Source organism: Gymnoscopelus braueri (assembly GCF_963280865.1).
Source record: "Gymnoscopelus braueri genome assembly, chromosome: 19".
Classification (NCBI taxonomy): Eukaryota; Metazoa; Chordata; class Actinopteri; order Myctophiformes; family Myctophidae; genus Gymnoscopelus; species Gymnoscopelus braueri.
In genome coordinates, this window is record NC_137621.1 from 7,251,100 (window position 1) to 7,273,194 (window position 22,095).

Below are 22,095 nucleotides of genomic sequence, written 5' to 3' on the forward strand. Positions count from 1 at the left end.
TATTTGTACTTTACTTGAGTATTTCCAATTTCCAATACTTTTACTTCTACTCCACTACATCTCAGAGGCAAATATTGTACTTTTACTACACTACAATTGTTTGAAAACTTTAGTAACTAGTTACTTTGCAGATATAAATTATTACATTATAAAACATACATTAGCCACTTTAGCCCTATTTTATACCTAGGCTATTTGAAAATAGCCGATCTACAAGCTCACAACGCGTTGTGAGCTTGTAGATCTGCTATTTTCAAATATTTTAGTACTTTTACTTTTGGTACTTTAAGTACATTTTTATGCCAATACTTTTGTACTTTTACTCAAGTAAATTTTGAATTCCGGAGTTTTATTTGTAACGGAGTACTTCTACATTGCAGTTGTAACGGTCAGATATTATATATTTGACTATTACTATTTTTTTAATCACGGGTTGTGAATGATCTCTTCAGATACAATTGATTAGGCTGAAAGCAGTGCACTTCAATAAATAAACAGCAAATAAACACAGCCAGAAATAAAGCACAAAAGTTTGTGTCAAAGTTAACCCTTTTATCTAAATCAATGACAGGAAAATAATACATGAATTGCCAACTGTAGCAGATCGTGAAGCCCGACGGTAAAGTCCGCGTCTCGCGCACGCTCCCGCGCACGCTCCTATTGTTCCAATATAGTTCCCTGTAGCGTCTCCAAACGCTCCCAAAACAGCACGAAAAAGTTAATCCAAAAGAAATCCAAAAGAAACTTAATCCACTCCAGAAGCGGTATAATCCAAGTGAAAAGCTCGGATCTCCACGGAGAAAAGAAAAGTATCCACGCTGGATATAAACAAAATATAAACGGTCTCACCAGTCAGAAGAATGTCCCCAGCGTCTCTTCCCTTTAACGGTGAGTATTGACAGTTAATGTGGCCTTTGCTATGTTCCACCTATAGCTTAGAACTAGACAAATAAAGAATCAAACTGGACCAGGTCTCCCGTGGACTCCCTGTCGGTTTGTTGTCTCGTTTCGGGGCCGCGAGCCCGGCAGCGTCAGTCATTCCTACCCAGCCAGCACGCCCACGTGGGACCCATATGGGCCCAATGCGGGCTACTTGGGTACCAAGTGGGCATGGGCTTGAACTGGGCAAATTATGAGGGTCCCAGGTGGGCTGCATGTGGGCTAACTGGGCGTGGGTTGGAAGTGGGCAAGCCCACGTGGTTCCCGCGTGGGCTGCATGTGGGCTAACTGGGCGTGGGTTGTAAGCGGGCAAGCCCACGTGGTTCCCGCGTGGGCTGCATGTGGGCTAACTGGGCGTGGGTTGGAAGCGGGCAAGCCCACGTGGTTCCCGCGTGGGCTGCATGTGGGCTAACCGGCATGGGTTGGAAGCGGGCAAGCCCACGTGGTTCCCGCGTGGGCTGCATGTGGGCTAACCGGCATGGGTTGGAAGAGGGCAAGCCCACGTGGTTCCCGCGTGGGCTGCATGTGGGCTAACCGGCATGGGTTGGAAGCGGGCAATCCCACGTGGTTCCCGCGTGGGCTGCATGTGGGCTAACCGGCATGGGTTGGAAGCGGGCAAGCCCACGTGGTTCCCGCGTGGGCTGCATGTGGGCTAACTGGGCGTGGGTTGGAAGCGGGCAAGCCCACGTGGTTCCCGCGTGGGCTGCATGTGGGCTAACTGGGCGTGGGTTGGAAGCGGGCAAGCCCACGTGGTTCCCGCGTGGGCTGCATGTGGGCTAACCGGCATGGGTTGGAAGCGGGCAAGCCTACGTGGTTCCCGCGTGGGCTGCATGTGGGCTAACCGGCATGGGTTGGAAGCGGGCAAGCCCACGTGGTTCCCGCGTGGGCTGCATGTGGGCTAACCGGCATGGGTTGGAAGCGGGCAAGCCCACGTGGTTCACGCGTGGGCTGCATGTGGGCTAACCGGCATGGGTTGGAAGCGGGCAAGCCCACGTGGTTCCCGCGTGGTCTGCATGTGGGCTAACCGGCATGGGTTGGAAGCGGGGAAGCCCATGTGATTCCCACGTGGTGTACATGCTGGCTAACTGACATGTACATAATGGGCTAACTGGGCATGGGTTGGAACACACACACACACACACACACACGCGCACTCACTCACTCACTATAAATCGAATAATGTGTAAACAGATTTGTTTTTGTTTTTTGTTTTACCACTGCCAAACTAAACACTAATGCCAAAAACAGCCAATCTACAAGCTCACAAAGACGGACAAACTATTCAACCCCATTTTAAGTTGTACTATATCTTCCTCTTCTACCCCAGATTTTAACCCAGTTTCCTGCACAAGTGCTGACATATTTTACCATTAAGATAGAGCCTGCCTGCTCAGGGGATGATTTCAATCTTGACCATCAGGTCAGAATTTGTGTCAGATCCTGTGTCTAGGTGAGACATGACCTTTGACACAATCGAAATGTCTCAATAGAAGAGCAGGGAGACTAAATGCAACCACCCCAATTATATATATAGTATAAGTTATATTGTATGAACATACTCTACCATACAGATTGGACATTACATTGTATTTTTAAGTATTTAAGTATTTGTTTTTATTTATTAGAGATGGCCATGGCAGGTTAACTGTTTAACTGTTAACCGTTTAACTGGTAACCATTAAAAGGATCCCTGGCTAATAAACCAATCTACAAGCTCAAGCTTGTAGATCGGCTATTTTTGGCAAAGAGGTTTGGTGTAGAGGGGGGAAAAAGAGCAGACCAAGTACAAGTTTACTAAGGGTTTAAGTGGTTAAAGCCCAACTCACTTTTTCTTAGATTTTAACAAGTATAAATGTGTCGTTTGTGATAGGGAGCAATGATAATACAATTTGTTCATAAGCTTGTGGATTCAGAGCTTTCTGCTTTCTTTCAGTTACATTTGCTGCTTCAAGTCAAACTACATTTGTATTCTCCTGTTCAAGTCCAGACTAAATCCCCTCCCCCTGACTGCCTGTTAATGGCCCTATCTGAGTGTGACCCTGTGGGGGTCACACACAGATAGCAACAATGGAACAATGGGTATTCAAATTATCACTTCAAGGCATGCCAGACTAGTCTGGGTTTGGAGGGGTGGGTGGTTTAGTTTATTTATTTCTTTAAAGTTTAGTTTTAATTTTTTATTGTAATATGGATTAGTCAGAAAACTTTTTTTTTTAAATAGCTGACCTACAAGCTCTTTTTCAGATAGATTGTTTTAGTTAACTTTGAAAATACACAATCCTGTTTCAGTTAGTTATATTTTTTGTAAAGCCTTGTTTCTTGGCTTAGGCAGCAGTGGGGACACACATATCTTCCCTTAAAACATAATGAAAACAAGAAGTACAGTTGGAGGGGGTACAGCATTGTGTTAAACAGAGCTGTGTGTGTGTGTGTGTGTGTGTGTGTGTGTGTGTGTGTGTGTGTGTGTGTGTGTGTGTGTGTGTGTGTGTGTGTGTGTGTGTGTGTGTGTGTGTGTGTGTGTGTGTGAGAGAGAGAGAGAGAGAGAGAGAGAGCTCGGGTGTTCATTTAGAAAGTCGAATGTTTACATCAGCACAGGTTATGTTTATAAAGGCTGGTGATGTTTGCTTTAATGCAGTATTACACACTTTACTTAAGACAGGCAAGGCCAATGTATTTAGTTTTCAGTTAGTATTTTATTGTTATTTATTTATTGTTTATTTGCTCAGGCATTTCTAAGGACAGCTAAAGGTCCTGTTTGCTTTGGGTCCTAAAGGCCCCTCTGTTTGTCCACTAAATTCAAATTTAAACTGACAAAGGACTCAAGGAGCAAAGCAGAGAGGAGGATTGCCTTGTGATGGATTTCTGCTTTCATAACTAAGTAAGTAAATATTTAAATGCAGTACTGATCTCTTTAAGTAGTAGATTGTGCATTACTCTGTTCTCAAGCTAAACTTTATCTTCATGCTGTTTTATGCTGCTCAGTTTGGGCATTCTTCCTGCTTGTCTTGGTGAATCATTGTGTGTGTGTGTGTGTGTGTGTGTGTGTGTGTGTGTGTGTGTGTGTGTGTGTGTGTGTGTGTGTGTGTGTGTGTGTGTGTGTGTGTGTGTGTGTGTGTGTGTGTGTGTGTGTGTGTGATTAATTTTCCTTTATCTGTCTAACTTTAAATGTAATTTGGCAACACATTTGATGTATACCAGTAGAAGGCATGCCACAGCATATACAGTAATGGAAAGTTTCATAATTCTATAATTTCTAACAGTTGGCTTCTTGTCATTTCTATTAGGAGGACTGAAGAACACAAGGATGCAGAGAAGGCTCTCTCCAAGTGGTTCACTGGGGCTCGTGATAGAGGTGGAAACAGAGTTTGAGCTCAGAGACAGCTTCCACAACTGGATGATGCACCACCCCAGTAGACAAAGTCTCTGTCTCTCTTTCTCTCCCCTTAGCAGCACAATACTTGGTTGGTTCTGTCACTGGGGATTTAAACAGAAAGGCTCAAGAGACACCCACGTACACATAGGGCCCAGATTCATCTGCAACATGAAACTGGATCTCAGAATCCCTCTGCCCTGTTACATGGACAATGGAAGTTTTTGATGCACCTCTTATACACTATTAATACATTTTTTTGGACCATTTTTATTCTTATATTTTGTTCTGTTAATAGTCTCTGTGGAGCATTGTCAGAATATTATGTTGCATTTTTGTGATTTTATGTATATACTGTATGTACACTTGCACGTTTAATGTGTGTGCCTTCTCTTACTGCACCTTTACACTACTGCTATATTTATTTCCATTTGTATTTTCATTGTATTTTCATTATCTTGTAATATTGTTTTTAATAAATTTGTCAAAATATATATTGTCTATTTTCATCCTGGTAAAACTGAAGACGTGTAAAATGTTATACCCAATTTTTATTTTAGGTGTGTTTACAAGAATTAACACGGTTCATGTTTGCTGCTTAATCTATTTTATTTATATTTAAATCTTATTAGGACCCACGTTGGAAATCAAAGGAACCATTGCACAAACAAACCCAGTTAGGACCCACCTCTGTCCCATATAGACTTGCCTAGTTGGGGCCCACCTGGGGCCCAGGTAGAACTCACCTAAAGCCCACATGGGCATCCCAGTTGGGACCCACCTCGGTCCTATATAGACTTGCCTAGTTGGGGCCCACCTGGGGCCCAGGTAGAACCCACCTAAAGCCCACATGGGGCCCATGTGGGGCCCAGGCAGAACCCACCTAAAAGCCCACATGGGGCCCATGTGGGGCCCAGGTAGTACCCACGTAAGTCCCACATGGGCATCCCAGATGGGACCCAAGTGGATCCCGCTGACATGCCGACATGGGGCCCATATGGTTTAGCCCACCTTGAAACCATATGGGACCCACCTAGGGCCCCGGTGGAACCCACCTAAAGCCCACATGGGGCCCATGTGGGGCCCAGGTAGTACCCACCTAAAGCCCACATGGGGCCCATGTGGGGCCCAGGTAGAACCCACCTAAAGCCCACATGGGGCCCATGTGGGGCCCAGGTAGTACCCACCTAAAGCCCACATGGGGCCCATGTGGGGCCCAGGTAGAACCCACCTAAAGCCCACATGGGGCCCATGTGGGGCCCAGGTAGAACCCACCTAAAGCCCACATGGGGCCCATGTGGGGCCCAGGTAGTACCCACCTAAAGCCCACATGGGGCCCATGTGGGGCCCAGGTAGAACCCACCTAAAGCCCACATGGGCCCATGTGGGGCCCAGGTAGTACCCACCTAAAGCCCACCTGGGGCCCACGTGGGGCCCAGGTAGAACCCACCTAAAAGCCCACATGGGGCCCATGTGGGGCCCAGGTAGTACCCACGTAAGGCCCACATGGGCATCCCAGATGGGACCCAAGTGGATCCCGCTGACATGCCGACATGGGGCCCATATGGTTTAGCCCACCTTGAACCCATATGGGACCCACGTGGGCGTGCTGGCTGGGTAGACAGACCCGTCAATCAATGTCAATCAATCAATCACCATACATCAAAATGAAAGCATAAACGTTTAACCCCCCCAAACAATAACAAAATGAAAACATAAACATCACAAAAGATAGGACCTTACCCTTAAAGGATGGCGTTAAATTAAGGAATATTTTAATTCATAGGCATAAACTTTTAAATGCCATTATAAAACTAAATCCTCTTTTACACATGTGTGGCAGCGCTACATAGAGTTGATACTTTTACTCAAGTAAAACATTTGCGTACTTTTTCCAACACTGCCTACCAGAGTATCTTCAGGTGGCTGCAATTCAAAACTGGCCCCTGTAAAAAGTCATAACCGAGCCCACCACCTTTTTAATGTACATGTATCTCATTTTTCATGTTTATATGATGTTCTGCACAGTAGTGTATATCTGCCTGCCATTTAATGTCACTATGAATTGAGTACAAAAATACCCCAATTGAAACAAGCCACTGGCTTTTTTTAATCCTATAGTTGAACTATAGTTTGAACTGTACTTTTTTTCTGCAAACTTCAAAATAAAGTATTCAATCAAATTATTATTCTGATGAAAATCTTCTGTTTTGTTTGTGCTGCATGTCATAAACTAATGTAGCCCCATTCCCTCCTCTCCTAAATGTTTTTAAGACATACCCAGAAGTTGCGCCCGTAGAGATAACATTACAGGTTTCCCTACTGGTCAAATGTTGAATTGCATCTTCTAATGCATAATATTATGGAACCGGCTGAGGAGAGAAGCGATTTAAACGCTTTTTTCAACTCGTTGGATAGATTTTATTGTACGTTAACATTTCAAACATCTGAGAGCATTTCAGAAAACCCTTAATTTTTGGATACGATGTGCAGAAAGGGGTAAGAAACATGTAAAGTGGAAAATGTGCGGATAATTTTCGCTCAAACGCCACAGACAAACGAGGAACCTCATCTCGGAGCTATACAGCGGAGCGGAGGGACTGGGAGAGGTTCCGATTGGAGCTAAAAACTAATGATCATGTACAACCACAGAGAATGTAATTAATGTAAACGACTGTATGGTATCTATGCTGATCGTTTAAATGCAATTTAAACGCATAGAAAGCAGACATATTGTTTTGGCATACATATTGCAACGACAGTGTGAATTAAAGGGTGAATGGTTATGATTTGTAACAGACCTGTCAGGTCAGAGGTAACCCGAGGAGTGAGGAGCTCCAGCTGTCTGTGTGTCTCATCTATTTGTTGTTGGTATTGTACTATAGTTGTGACAAACACAGCTAATATGTCCTCTGCGACGGCGCTCAGTCGTTCATTGACGAACAGCCTCAACGTCTCTATGTCACACATTGTTACTTTAGTTTTAAAACAATAAAATAAGTCTCTGTTGATTCTTTTACCGACAGAATAACTGCATGTTTTAAGCAACGAGAATAACTTCCAGGGTCGATGATGTTGCGCGCAAGTGAGTTTACGGACTGGGCTCAATTTACGTTGCAGTTTGCAGATCCGGTCTAAAGCGGATACGGAAACTAAAAGTGTGCGTATATCCTTGTGTGGGTGGAAATAGGCCGGATACCGTAGGCGGGCTCTAAACCGGATCTGAGCACTCTCACGTAGAAGTTGTAAAGACTGATCGTGTATCCTGTTGTTGGTCATTTGATGCGTGTCCGCCACCTGCTGGACATAGGTCGACACAGCTGCATTTGAACATAATACAGTACTTGATTTCTCTAAACAGGCTACGTTTTCAAGGGTTCTTTGCATTATTTGGTGTAACATGAAGATGCTGTGGTTAGAGTATTCACTGTTAATAGACTTTTCACTCATACTTACCTTTATGACTGCACGTGTGTGAACTCATTCATTCAGAGACCCAGTGCATATGGTGTCTAGTGTCAGAATTCAAGTCTATTTTTTATTATCTTAGTTTTATTCTATCTGTACTCTTAGTACTGTTGCTAAAAGGGGATTTAAAACAAAATAGGCCATACAAATCTCTGCTCAAAGGCATACAGCATCCCCTTTCTTTGCCCAATAATTATGCAGCTGGCTGATTCGTAAAGCACTGGGTGGAAAATACAGAAGGTTGATGGAATGCATTTAAGTTAATGAGAGCCTAGAACGCTGTTACTGAGGTATCTAATTCTAAGTAGCTCACATTACGTTTCTGACTGGTGCAGTATAGGCTGCCTAACCTGGAAACCTGATGTGCCAAGAGTACATTTCAACTACTACGAGGCCAAGTACCTCCACTGCACTATTCAGCCCCCGCGTTTATATTATTATTTTTTAAATATTGAAGACTTTAAAGTCCTCCTCCTGTGATGTTCTTTCACAGTAATCCATTAAGTCTCTCAGCTATCATACGTTCAATGGAGCAAATACATTCTCACAGGGACAGCATAAATGTCTCATTGGTGTCAATTACAGTAACTAGCAAATATTTACAATCCATGGTATTGTAAAGACCCAAGCTTTGCTCATCTGTGGAATGTGGAATACGCCTTAACAATGGTTGTTTGAGGAATTACTCTGTATTAACAACTTGCTAAACACCATAACACAGAAAAACAATTTGAAAAAAACAACTTTAATTAATTAGAAAAGACAGACGGGGTAATCAAAACATTCATGTCAGTCATAGCCAAAACACAACGTAAACATAAAAAAACTGAATTACACATAAATACTACACATAAAGTCCCATAACATAATTCCTCCTCAACACATTCCAATAGTAAAAAACAAAAAACAAAACGTATGCGGTCTGGTAAAGTACATATAATAGATAGTATTTTAATTTTCCTCAGATGTCTGCACACCACATATATTTGATGAGTTCATATTTGCGCTGGGTAGTGACAGGTGTATTGGGAGTGGTGGCAGTAGCTCAGTGGGTAGAGAGGCCATCTTCTGGTTATCAGAAGGTCACTGGATCACGCCCCAGTCTATAGTGTCAAATTGTCCTTCAGCAAGACACTTAACCCCTAGCTTCTCCCCCTGAGCGCACATCATAACCATCTGAGCAGCCATGAGCTAAGTCAGTGGTTCTCAAACTTTGTCAAGGACCCCCAAATTAATATGCATTTGGCTGCGGACCCCCACATAAGATTTGTGTTGTTAAAACGTTGAACCCATTAAGACCTGAAGCCGATTCTACAAATGTCTCCTATAAATCCCAACAGTATTCTGAAAAACATATGTTTCTATATCAGTGGTGCTCAAACCTTTTCATGTCAAGGACCCCCAAAATTATATGTATTTTGCCGCAGACCCCCATCTCAAAATATTTTGTTCCAGGGACCCCAGAAGCAAGGATTTGAGTTAAAAATGTTTGCTTTAAAAGAATATAAATATATTAATTTGCACACATTTTCTCGATTTTTCAAAAATAGCAGATCTACAAGCTCGTAGTGCGGCACTCGGTGCCTTGTAGATCTGATATTTTTGAATAGCCAAAGTGTAAAATAATGTTTTTTTTAGCTCAAATCAAAAAGTGCCACAGATGCGTCCCAGTTCTTAATGGGTTAAAGAATATTCCAAATTCGTCCCGTTTTTCAAGAAGAAAGCAGATCTACAAGCCCACAAAGCATTACATCGTGACGCGTTGTGAGCTTGTAGATCTTGATCTTGTAGATCTTGATCTTGATTTTGATGCTATATTATGACACATTTTGCTGCCCGTGTGTTTCTTCAGATGTGAGCTTCGACTAAAGCGCTTTCCACAAAGTGTACAAACGAAGGGCCCCCCCTTCATATGAGTCCTTGTGTGCCTCTTAAGATTTCCATTTAGGTTGAACGTTTTACCACAAACCGTACAACTAAATGTTCTTTCCATCGCATGAGCTCTCATGGATGGAGTTTGTGGCTCTGATATCAGGTCCTGGGACAGCTTGTTTCTCAAAGACAATCTTTGTCCTTCCACAGTGTGTGTCTCGTTGTGTGATGTCAGTGACTGATCTTCTCTGGTCTCCTCCCAGTCATCGCTGTCTTCAGTGTCAGATTCAGAACAGTTTGAAGAGATGAGGTGGACATCGTTAGTTGGTTGTGATGCTCCATAGTTCTCTACGAAAGCTTGTGTTTTCATGTGTTCAGATGAGTTGCTGGTTAGAGGGTCCGTCTCTCTGTTTTCATTATATTCACTTTTCAACGCTAGTAATGTCATCGTTGACCCCTCAGCCTCCTCTGGTCTGGGAAATAGCTCCTCCCGTTCCTCCTTAATCTGTGGAGGCTGTGGTTCCTCTTGGAGCAGATTGGGCCTCCTCTCCTCCTGTTGCTCAGGTGATGCCTCCTCTTCACAGGCTGGAAGGATGTCTAGGAGGCAGAATGAGAAATGAGAGAAACAGTGATGCTTAATATTTATTCAGACTACAGTCTCCCCTTATGTTTTGTAGTAGCAGACAGTGGTGTTGATGGTTTGGGGGTAATATTTAAGATAGAAAACAACTATAAAAGCACAGGCAGCCTTATATACTGCACCCTACAGTTACACACTTGACTAACGCAGGGGTGTCAAATTCATTTCAGGTCACAGGCAAGATTGGGCTAAATTAGATTTTATCAAGGCCAGACCTAGCCTTGAAATAAGACTGTGATGACCGTCTTGATCCAAGGCTAGGCCAGACCCATTGTGCACAAGTAGTGGTGTAAAGTAACTAGTACATTTACTCAAGTACAGTACTTAAGTACAATTTTAAGGATTTTTTACTTTACTGGAGTATTCCAATTTTCAATATTTTTTCATTTCTATAAATAAATATTGTACTTTTACTCCACTACAATTATTTGACAACTTTAGTTACTAGTTACTTTGCGGATTTAGTTACTAGTTGCTTTGCAGATCTACTGTACAAGCTCACAATGCGACGCATTGAGAGCTTGTAGATCTGCTATATTGAACTTGTGAAATGGGACAGTCTCCACTTTTACTTTTGGTGCTTAAAGTATATTTTGATGCCAATACTTTTGTACTTTTACTCAATTACATTTTGAAAAGTGGACATAACAGAGTCATTTTACATTGTGGTATTGATACTTTTATTTAAGTAAAAAAAATGTGAGTAGTTTTCCCACCACTACTAACACTTGATCCTGTACTTACTTTTTCCACCACTGATGATCTCTGACAGAATTGCCAGGTCAGAGGTGACTCCATGTCTGTGTTGCTCAACTATTTGATGTTGGTATTGTTCTATAGTTGTGACAAACACAGCTAATATGTCCTCTGCGACGGCGGTCAGTCGTTCATTGACGAACACCCTCAACGTCTCTATGTCACACATTGTTACTTTAGTTAAAAATTATAAACAAACAACAAGCTGTTTGTTCTTTTACTGACAGAATCACTGAAAGATTCCACCACATGCGACGAACTTAGCTGCCGAACATAAACAATGAGAATGACTTCCGGGTCGACGTTATGTTGTTGGTCATGTGATGCTTGTCCGCCCCCTGCTGCTGGGAGATGGGTATTGCAGCAGACTGCAGCCGCTCACGCAGCGTTGCCAGATATTGGCAGAGAAATAAGCAACCAAGGTCTATGAAAACAAGCCCAAAAGAAGTGGCCACATGAGCGCTTTAAACCTACAAGCTCTGCTATTTTCAAATAAATCTTGAAATAACATGTGGAATATTTGGAACATTTTCTAAACATTCTAACAACACAAATCTGATACGGGGCACAAAACACAAAACAAAACATTTTCAGGGGGGGGTTTAGGACGAAATACGAATACATATTAATTTGGGGGTCCATGATTTGAAAACAACTGGTTTAAATAATAATAATAAAAAATAAAAATAAACAAGCCTAAATAAGCAGTTATACTTTAGAAACAAGCCCTAAAAAAATCCGGGGAAAGAAAAAGCCGGAACAACCAATATTTACAAGCAACTTTACAGAAAGACAAATCCTAAAGTCACTTATAATTTAAAAAAAGACATGGCAACCTTGAGCCTTGTACAACGGCAAGTCTACAGGGTCAAAAATCACGTATAAATACCATAGATAAATACAGAGGGGGTGGGAGCAGTGTTGCCATGCCTGCTTATTATAAGCGACTTCGGGCTTCTTTTACCGTAAAGTCGTATATTGGTAGTTGCGGGTTACATTTTTTTGGGCTTGTTTCTAAAGTGTAGTTGTTTATTTAGGCTTGTTTATAAAGTGATAGTTGTTTATTTGGGCTTGTTTCCAATTTTTCCAATTATTATTTAAACCAGTGGTTCTCAAATATGTTCATGAAAATGTTTTGTGCCAGGGACAGTGTTTTTGTGTTGTTAGAATCAGTTTAAAACATTCCAAATATTATTATTATCTTATTGCAAGAGTTTTGGTAAATAATAGCAGATCTACAAGCTAGATAGGCTATTTTCAAATAGCCAATGTAGGTTTAAAGTGCTCATGTGGTAAACTTGCTTCTGTTGGTCTTGTTTTCCTAGATCTTGTTGCTTATTTCTCTCACAAAACCTGGCAACGTTGAGCACAAACAACAAACATGGTGGCTGAAGACGAGGTGGGTGTTTTTTTCCCCCCATCTAAATAAATAGACTTTAAACTATCTAATGTACATTTCAACTCTCAGATGCACATGTTTAACTCTCAAATGTACATGTGTAACTCTCAAGTTTGCAATTTTAGCCACACGGATAGTTTGTTAGAAACGTTAGAAACGTTACATGATACCATGTGTCCCTTGGGTGAACACGAGCCCTCTCCATTTACAGTCCGTACATCTACATTAACGTTCATATTTCAACTATAAAGTGCTTACCCCATGGCCACAGATGTTACAATTATGTTCGGGCCTCTCAGAAGTACATGTATCTTCCGTATTGTTCAATAAAAAGCATTCTAATCCGATTGGTGGCCATTTTCTCATATAGTTGCTGAGTGCAATACACCTACTAACCGATAGGGTCGCGGAGTTGAAAGCTTAATGGAGAAAACTCCTAGAAAATGGCTGCCGGTCGGATTAAAATGCTTTTTATTGAACAATACGGACGATACGGGCACTTCCGAGGGCCCGAACATAATTGTAACATCTGTGACCATGGGGTCAGCACTTTATATTTGAAATCTGAACGTTCATGTAGATGTACGGACTTAAGGTCCTTGCACACTGGTGCGTCTTTTCGTTGCGTTTTTTTTACAACAATGAAAAAAATTGAAAAAACAATGAAAAAAAATAAAACGCAACGAAAAGACGCACCAGTGTGCAAGGACCTTAAATGGAGAAAGTGCAAACACCAGGTTGAAGTTCGGCCATGACGCTCGTGACGGACGAGCGTCGTGATCCATGCATGAATGAATTACTTTATTCCAGTGGTGGAAAAAGTACTCAATTGTTTTACTTAAGTAAAAGTATAAATACTGCAAATGGAGAAGTACTCTGTTACAAGTAAAAGTCTGGAATTCAAAATAGCATCAAAATATGAAAGTACCAAAAGTAAAAGTACAAAAATGTTTGAAAATAGCAGATCTACAAGCTCACGACGTGTCGCAAGCTTGTAGATGAGTTATTTTCTCAAATATTTGCTTCTGGGGGGTCCCCGGAACAAAATATTTTGAGATGGGGGTCCGAGGCCAAATACATATCGTAACGCGGGAACAACTGCCAGCCTAGCCCTGAAACATGACTGTCATACCATGACAGTCATGGTGCCGAGTCCCCCTGGTCTAAAGTTGTGTTCGATTTTTTCACATTGCCATCTCTCACATAAACATAAACGTTCAGATTTCAAATATAAAGTGCTTACCACCGAGCCACGGATGTTACAAGGCGATGCGGACCGCGATGAGTACCCGTATCTCCCGTATTGTTCAATAAAAAGCATTTTAATCCCATCGCCGGCCATTTTCTCCAAATTGTCTCCAATACTTTCAACCATGCGACACTAATGGTTGGGAGGTGTATTGCACTCTGATACATTACAAAACAAAAATAAAACAAAAAAGAAAATGGCCGGCGATGGGATTAAAATGCTTTTTATTGAACAATACGGGAGATACGGGTACTCATCGTGGTCCGCATCGCCTTGTAACATCCGTGGCTCGGTGGTAAGCACTTTATATTTGAAATCTGAACGTTTATGTTTATGTGAGAGATGGCAATGTGAAAAAATCGAACACAACTTTAGACCAGGGGGACTCGGCACCATGACGCTTGTATACAAGCGTCATGTGAACCATGGCTACTGCCAGCCTATCCCCAGTATCTGTGTTGATGTCAGCCTATTGTGTGTGTGTGTGCTGCTGAGTATAATGTGTCCGTATTGGCTCTGGATTCTAATGAAACATATTGTTATTTGCATGTAGAGTGTATGTTTCCATAAGCGTAGTGATAAATAAATACATAAATAAATGAAAACATAAATGAATATAATACCGGCAGGCAAATTTCCATTGTATCCCCATTTGAGAGACAGTGCACTAGCCTAGAGCAATTAACAATAAAACTATATATATTTTTTTTAACACATCACTGTTTCTATTTCCTATGTTGTTCCTTCAGATCCATAGCAGCGTTTTCCTCAAAACAAACCCACCGCCGGTGACAAGATGCACGGTGTGCTGTGCCCGGTTCCACTGTCCCCTTTGCCCTGCCAGCCTCTACAAGTCTCAGGCAAAGTTCAAGGTCTTGCAGCACTTGGAGGTGCATAAAAAAAATGCACTCCAACATGAAGGTTAGTTACCCTCTATTAGCTTTGCGCTGTGCCATCATCACTTGTTTGTTTGTTTGTACTGCTGCTGAGTAAGCTTACCCCATAATAACGTCACAAACTAGTGTTAGGAGTATAGGGTTTTCTATTTCTAATCCATTAGGACCGGGAAAGCATCTGTGTCATTTAGATTTGAGCTAAAAAGCATTATTTTATGCTTTGGCTATTTAAAAAAATTACAGATCTACAAGCTCGTAGAGTGAGATTGTATTTATGCTATTTGTGAATAGCCAAAGACATCTAAAATGACACGGATGCTTTCCTGGTCTTAATGGGTTAAAAACTTGGACTGACCCACCTCCAAACAATGTCTCAGTTTTTGAGAGGCCAGTCCATCTCCTTTTTGTTTCTTTCCTTTGTTTTCACCTCTATATACACACTCCAGGTTAGGTCTTGTTGTGACACAATAAGCACTTAAATCCCTAGACCTTGTCCAGTCTTTTTTCATAGGGAAACCACACAATGTTGGACATCATGCTTTTTGTCTCTTTATAGATTTCTACATAACAAAATGCCATCAGGCCTGCAGGACTGGAACATCTGGCCATTTCCACTGCGCTTTCTGCAGTAAAACAGTAATCAGAAGGGAGGATGCACAGAGGCACTTGGAAACGTGCCGGACACTGTCTGTTTCCCAGGTGCATATTAACCCCTCTGGCACAGCTGGGTGTTTTTTTTCTCCACACTATTCACTTATTGTGTTGATCATTTGGCTGTGTCCAATCCATTTTGACAAGATGGTGCATTTTCTTTAATGTTAGATGTTCAAGCTCAGCTCCTGCAGTACGTCTAAAACACACTGTGCTGACACAAAAGTTGCGTTAACGAGGGTTAAGGGTCGAACCAATGTACTATACATATAAAAAAAATATTGCACCTTGACATTACACAACAATCAATTGTGTAAATGTACATATCCCAGATATTCGTTATCATTTTAGTAGCTTCATTTTGAAAGTTTTTTTTTGGCATTGCCTGTTTAAGTGTGCATTGAAAACCCTTGTTAGAGGTTAAACCTTTTTGACTGTTTTTGTCTCAGGTAGAAGAGAGGCCTCGAAAAAACAAAAAGCTGAGTGATCCCATCCCTGGCGGACAGGACGACGCATCTGACGACCGCAGCGGACAGGAGGACGACCGCAGCGGACAAGAGGTCGCATCTGACAACTGCAGCGGCCAGGAGGACGACTGCAGCGGACAGGAGGACTGCAGCCCTGGCCTGGCCCTGGACAACCCTCCCCCCATAGTGCAGCGGGCAAAATCACGGACACACAGTAGCATTTGTCAATACTGCAATGTAGAGATGCTTACAAAAAACATGAAGTTACACATTTACAGGAAACACACGGACACTGCTGTCCGAGACATCAATGCCGTATGCAACGGCCGACCTGCCAGTGTCCCACCCTCTGCATCCCAGGCTGTGGGCCCACCCAGTGACCAGATCCCCGTCCAACCCTCTACCAAACGACCTAAACGCAGAACAGAACAACAACAACAGGAGATGAATGGCCACCATAAGGGACTGCTTGAAGCTGCCCACAAGAAGTTGGATGAAGATGAATATTTCTTTTTAAGCTTGGTCCCTGCCTGCAAACGCATGGCTCCGAGAAAGAAGGCGCAGCTTAAACTAAATATAATGCAGATGGTTGCACAAGCCGAGTTTGACACTGATGACGAGTAGCAATAAAAGCAATCTTGGGCAAACTGTCTTGGTGTTATACCTGTCATTATGCACCTCTGTTGACAAGACACATTTAACTATAATCATGCAGTTTGTATAGAAATGTTAACTCCTACACGCAGCTTTGAGGATATGTTTTTTGTAAATTGCACAGCATGCTCTGATGACAAATTGTTTCAACACAGTACTGTCATGTGACAGTTTTGTATGTCAAGTTGCTTATATAGCTGATCAAATGGGGATCGCTTTGCGACGCGTTGTGAGCTTGTAGGTCGGCTATTTTCAAATAGCCAAAGTATATAGGGCCAAAGTATATAGGGCTGAAGTGGTTTAATGTACTGTATGTTTTTTTTAAATAATAATAATCTAAATCTACAAAGTAACTAAAGTTTTCAAATAATTGCAGTGGGGTGAAATATTTGCCTCTGAGATGTAGTGGAGTAAAAGTATTGAAAATTGAAAATACTCCAGTAAAGTAAAAGTACCTCAAAATTGTACTTAAGTACAGTACTTGAGTAAATGTACTTAGTTACTTTACACCACTGGTTTTGGTTAGAATATAATGGGTAATACTGCCATTTATTTCATTCAGAAGAGTCAGGTTATAGGCAAACTAGTATATTTACTAGTTATTTTGACGACTTCTTAAATATAGGCTAGTTTAACTTGTCTATTACAGTCCTGAAAGGCAACGATAACATTAACTGAGCTTTCACCTGCATCACCAAGGGATCAACATCAATTATAGTTTAGGTCTATAAGGCTTTGTAGGTGTAAACTGTTACAAAACATACATTAACCAATTAAGGTCTATTACTATTTCTACTATTCTGAAATAGCTGATGAACAAACTCAACGCATTGCATATTGTTGCAGTTGTATGCATTATACCCATTAGAACCGCAGGGAAAAGCTTCTGTCATTTTTTATTTTTAAGTTGGCTATTAAAAAATAGCAGATCTACAAGCTCACAGCGCGCCACTTCGTGTCGCGCTGCGAGCTTGTACATCTGCTATTTTTGATTTTTTTTAAAAATCTTGAAAGTGAGAACTACTGATTTAGAAGACATTTGTAGAATCGGCCTCAGGTCTTAATGGGTTAAAAACAATTACTGTTCATCTTTGTGTATTTTATTTTTAAAGTTGCTACCGGAAGCCTAACGCCTGTTGTTTATTGTTGTCATGAGAGAGTTAACTTTACCATAACTTTATCCTATGATAACAAACCCTATAGTGTTAAATGAACTCCAAAACCAACTCACCCCAACTCAAAAAGGAAAACTCACCCCGGAGCTAGGAACACTCACCCCGGGGGGTGGGTAAACTCACCCCAGGACCTGAGAAAACTCACTCCGGAACACTCACCCCGGGGGTAGGAAAACTCACCCCGGGGGTAGGAAAACTCACCCCGGGGGAGACGCACTGTGATTGGCCAGTAGTCACTTTGAGTGGCAGTTGGGGCAAACGCAGTCAGTGGGGCAAACGCAGTGAGTGGGGCAAACGCAGTCCCCACCAAAAATATTTACTATTCTGTCCCTATCGGTACATAACTCGGACGGCGCTGATTCGACTAGCAGACCATCGGCTGGTCGTTGCGGGCACTCGCGCCTGGAGGCGCTCGGGCGCAACTCCTCAGCCTCAAGGTCTGCTGAGTCGGCGCGCCTCCGTCATGGTCCAAAACTATACTTTATCGGCGAAAAAAAGAAGTCCGCGGATGACTGAAAACGTTTTACCCCCAGCATTCTGTGAAAATGGAAAGCTCACAAAGTTAAAAACCATTGGGGTGAGTTTTCCGGAGTGAGTTTTCTCAGGTCCTGGGGTGAGTTTTCCTACCCCCGAAAATCTTGGGGGTGAGTTTTACTACCCTGTGGGGTGAGTTTTCCGGAGTGAGTTTTCCTAGCAATGGGGTGAGTTGGTTTTGGAGTGAGTCTTCTTGATACCGTCCGTCACGAGCGTCATGGCTGAACTAACCTGGTATTTGCACTTTCTCCTTTTACAGTCCGTACATCTACATAAACGTTCAGATTTCAAATATAAAGTGCTTACCTCATGGCCATGGATGTTGCAATTATGGACGGGCCTTCAGAAATACCCATATCTTCCGTATTGTTCAATAAAAAGCATTTTAATCCGACCGGTGGCCATTTTCTCCGAATTTTCTCCACGCTTTCAACTATGCGACCCTATTGGTTGGGGAGGTGTATTGCACTCTGATACATTACACATCTATGAGAAAATGGCTCCCAATCGGATTAAAATGCTTTTTATTGAACAATACGGAAAATACGGGTACGTATGCCCACCCGAAGTGAATTGCAACATCTGTGGCCATGGGGTCAGCACTTTATATTTGAAATCTGAACGTTTATATGTACGGACCGTAAATGGGCAAAGTGCAAAAACCAGGTTGAAGTTTCGTCATATCAGGACTAGCATGATTATAACGTATGTTTAAAAATGTGGGTGTTCCAGGGACCCCCACAAGAGAAGATTTGTATTTTTTTTAATTTTTATCTAAATTATTCAACATTTCTCAAACATATCCAACGTATATAATATGGATTGTATGGTGGTTATGATGATTGGGACCCTCTGGCACTGATTGATTTTGATCGGATTAATTGGCCAGTGTAAATAAATAGCAACAATGTTACTTGCCCTAGAATGTCTGTGATCTGACATACATTTTATGTATTTCAAATACATGAAATGTATGTAAGATCACAGACATTCGAGGGCTACAATGTTACTGTCTTGTGCCTATAATCACTGTTACTTTTTATTTATTTATTTGATTCTCCTGTGAACAAAACCTGGCTCAGACCCCTCTGTTAAAAGTAGCTCTCTATTGTATCCAAATGATTTAAACAGTATCTAACTTTAAACAGTGTGATGACTGATGACTGATTTAAGCAGTCACACCTGCCTGGGTCAAACTAAGACAGGTCTTAAAAGACATTAAATTGTAAATTTAGAAATGTGCAGACACCCTGCATACACTTATGCTGTATGTTGGTTTGCTTACTGTTGCGTGAGAAATCAATGTGGCACATTAAGCTAATCATCTTGGGACTCCCCCCCCAAAAAAATAAATTTATTTGGGGACCCCCCTGGTGGTCCAGACCCCCAGTTTGGGGACCCCTGGTGTAGACAGACAGCCCATTCTGTCCACCTGCCTGCACTATTGCAAAGTCTCTGTGTCATTACAGTATCACACCCTGTGCTAATAAGGCAACAACACAATCACAGTGCCATTGCATCACATAATACGATGATATTTCTGACATGACAGTGTCAACACTATCATCAGCAGTGTTGGAATAGTTACTACAACAGAGTAATATGTTACTTATTACATATTACTTGTTTAAAAAGTAATGTAGTTACTTTACTTATTACTCCCTGCCAAAAGTAACTAGTTACTTATTACTTAGTTACTTTTTTTCTCTCGCCCCCAGTAATTGCATCCTTTCTCCCCAAAAGTCTGACTTTGCATTTTCAACATTAGCAGTTGTTTTTTTTCTCTTTTCTGCAGCCTACATTGTAAAATCCTCATTGTTGATTTAACTCTGAAAAGTGTTCTGTACACATGACGGGTCCATTTGGTTCTATTTGTACACTTTCAATTATATTAACACTAAGACTTTTACTGTGTATGAATTCATAACTTACAGACTAAATGAACAACTTCTGTTGTTTATTAAAAAAATGTATTCTAATAAAATACAAAAATAAAAAGGCTCCCATAGCAACACATATCAATAAGCAGACATGGCAACACTGTTTGATCCGGTTTAAAGGAGCCACACCATGAATTTCATTTTTTTTTTGGAGGGGGGGGGGGGTATTTTTTGGGCTCCCCAGTGTCTCTTGTACCCCAATTATTTATTTTTTTAACATTCAGTCATTCATTCTCATTTCAGAGATTTTCAGAATGGGCGTGTCTGAACAGGCCATTTCAGAATGGCAATGCATGTGACATCACTTGCATTGCCATTGCATTGATGCTGGCCAGACAGAATTGCTCAGTAGCCCCCCCCTGCCCAAGAGGACGTTTTGGTATTGCAGCTGAAAGTGCTGTATAAGCCAGAGACAATTGACTTGGGATGAGTATATCTGAGTGATGATTTAGGCTCAAACCTTTTGAAAAAGGTTTGAGGGACATACACCATATGATATTAAATATCAAATTTTTTTTTTTAATTCATGGTGTAGATCCTTTAAGGCCCGCCCTTCCGCAGCTGATAATTCACACATAGACAAGTGCGCAACATTTCCGTATCCGCTCTAGACCGGATCAGCAAGCAGCCTGCATAGCAACTGGATCCCAACCAGTCTACTATTATATCAATTGACCAAAAACAACACAGGATCAAATAAACACACTCAAACCCAGAGTACCACCAAGGCTCGTGAAAAAAAGTAATAAATTACTTTTTGAAAAAAAGTAAAGGTAATAATATTACTCAAAACGTGAAAGTAATTAGTTACGTTACTAGTTACTGGGAAAAAGTAATAATATTACTTTAAGTTACATATTACTTTAGTTACTTTCCAACACTGATCATCAGATTGATTTAATATCCAGGTTAAAGCGTAATCCATTGAGACTGGGAAAGCATCTGTGCCATTTTAGATTTGAGCTATATTTTAACCACTTAAACCATTATTTTATACTTTGGCTCTTGAAAAATAGCAGATCTACAAGCTCATAGCGCGACACTTCGTGCTATCGTGAAATTGTGAAACTGTTTGCAAGTCATTGAATATATATGTATATATTTTAAAGCAAACATTTTTTTACTCAAATCTTTGCTTCTAGGGGTCCCTGGAACAAAGTCTTTTAAGATGGGGGTCGGCAGCCAAATACATATCATTTTGGCGGTCCTTGACATGAGAATCACTGAAATAATCCATATAGGTGCAACCCACCCAAGAAATCATCGCTTCAGGTGTGTCTGAGAGAAAGTTGCTAAACAACAGAGGATTATTTGTGAAACAATCTTGCCGAGACAAGCTTTCCATAGAGGTGCAACCTTTGTGGGTTTATCGTCGTTGAATACAATCAGACTTTTCTATCTCACAAAGAGAGCTGCCAATGGAAGGAACTGCAAGTTAGATGTTATGGACTAGTCTGGATACCCTCTGAGTCGCTTGCAGCTACACTCACTGACATGCAGAATAAGTATGTTAGGTATAGTTTTACTATCTTCACGCCATGAGACTAAAGTTAAAGGTAGGGTAAGTGATATTCTTTGGTTAAAACAAAAAGTATTTTGTTAAAAGGTTAAAATACTATATTCGGATAGTAATCATTGCTATAGAGTGTTTTTTCAGTAACAGATGTCTCCCTGAGTCTCCAGCTCTTTAATAAACAGAAAATACATTTTTCGGTAGGTGTCAAAATCTCAGCCAATCAGGAGAAAGTACCCATTTTTAAGCTTAATTTGTATAGTGTTCCAGTTCCAATTTTGCATGCTCATTTCTTAGTGTCATCACTTCCAATTTCACTTGTTTAATCTGTATCCTGATTGAGTTCTCTGTCCTGGTTGGATAAAATTGGAAATGAAACTGAAACTGAAACGAAAATGCATTTTCTGTTTTATAAAGAGCTGGAGAGACAAGGAGACTCCTAATACTGAACAAACACTCTATAGCAATGAGTACTATCAGAATATAGAGCTATTTAACAATTATTTTAACCAACGCAAATCACTTACCCTACCTTTAATGCAGTGGCATACTGGTACAGTTTTACTATGTTC

General features: G+C 41.3%; 2 protein-coding genes across 2 annotated transcripts; one reads left to right on the plus strand and one right to left on the minus strand.

The window, feature by feature from the left end:
* Positions 1-8,594: 8,594 nt before the first annotated feature.
* On the minus strand, positions 8,595-11,303 carry LOC308074309 (uncharacterized protein). Its single transcript, XM_080413710.1, has 2 exons — positions 11,034-11,303; positions 8,595-10,246 (listed from the first exon to the last, which is right to left on the minus strand). Exons 1-2 carry the CDS (start codon positions 11,212-11,214, stop codon positions 9,525-9,527), a joined length of 903 nt encoding a protein of 300 aa, XP_080269836.1. The 5' UTR covers positions 11,215-11,303; the 3' UTR covers positions 8,595-9,524.
* Positions 11,304-12,411: 1,108 nt separating this feature from the next.
* On the plus strand, positions 12,412-17,135 carry LOC308074401 (uncharacterized protein). Its single transcript, XM_080413842.1, has 4 exons — positions 12,412-12,444; positions 14,443-14,614; positions 15,146-15,288; positions 15,690-17,135. Exons 1-4 carry the CDS (start codon positions 12,427-12,429, stop codon positions 16,329-16,331), a joined length of 975 nt encoding a protein of 324 aa, XP_080269968.1. The 5' UTR covers positions 12,412-12,426; the 3' UTR covers positions 16,332-17,135.
* Positions 17,136-22,095: the final 4,960 nt, after the last annotated feature.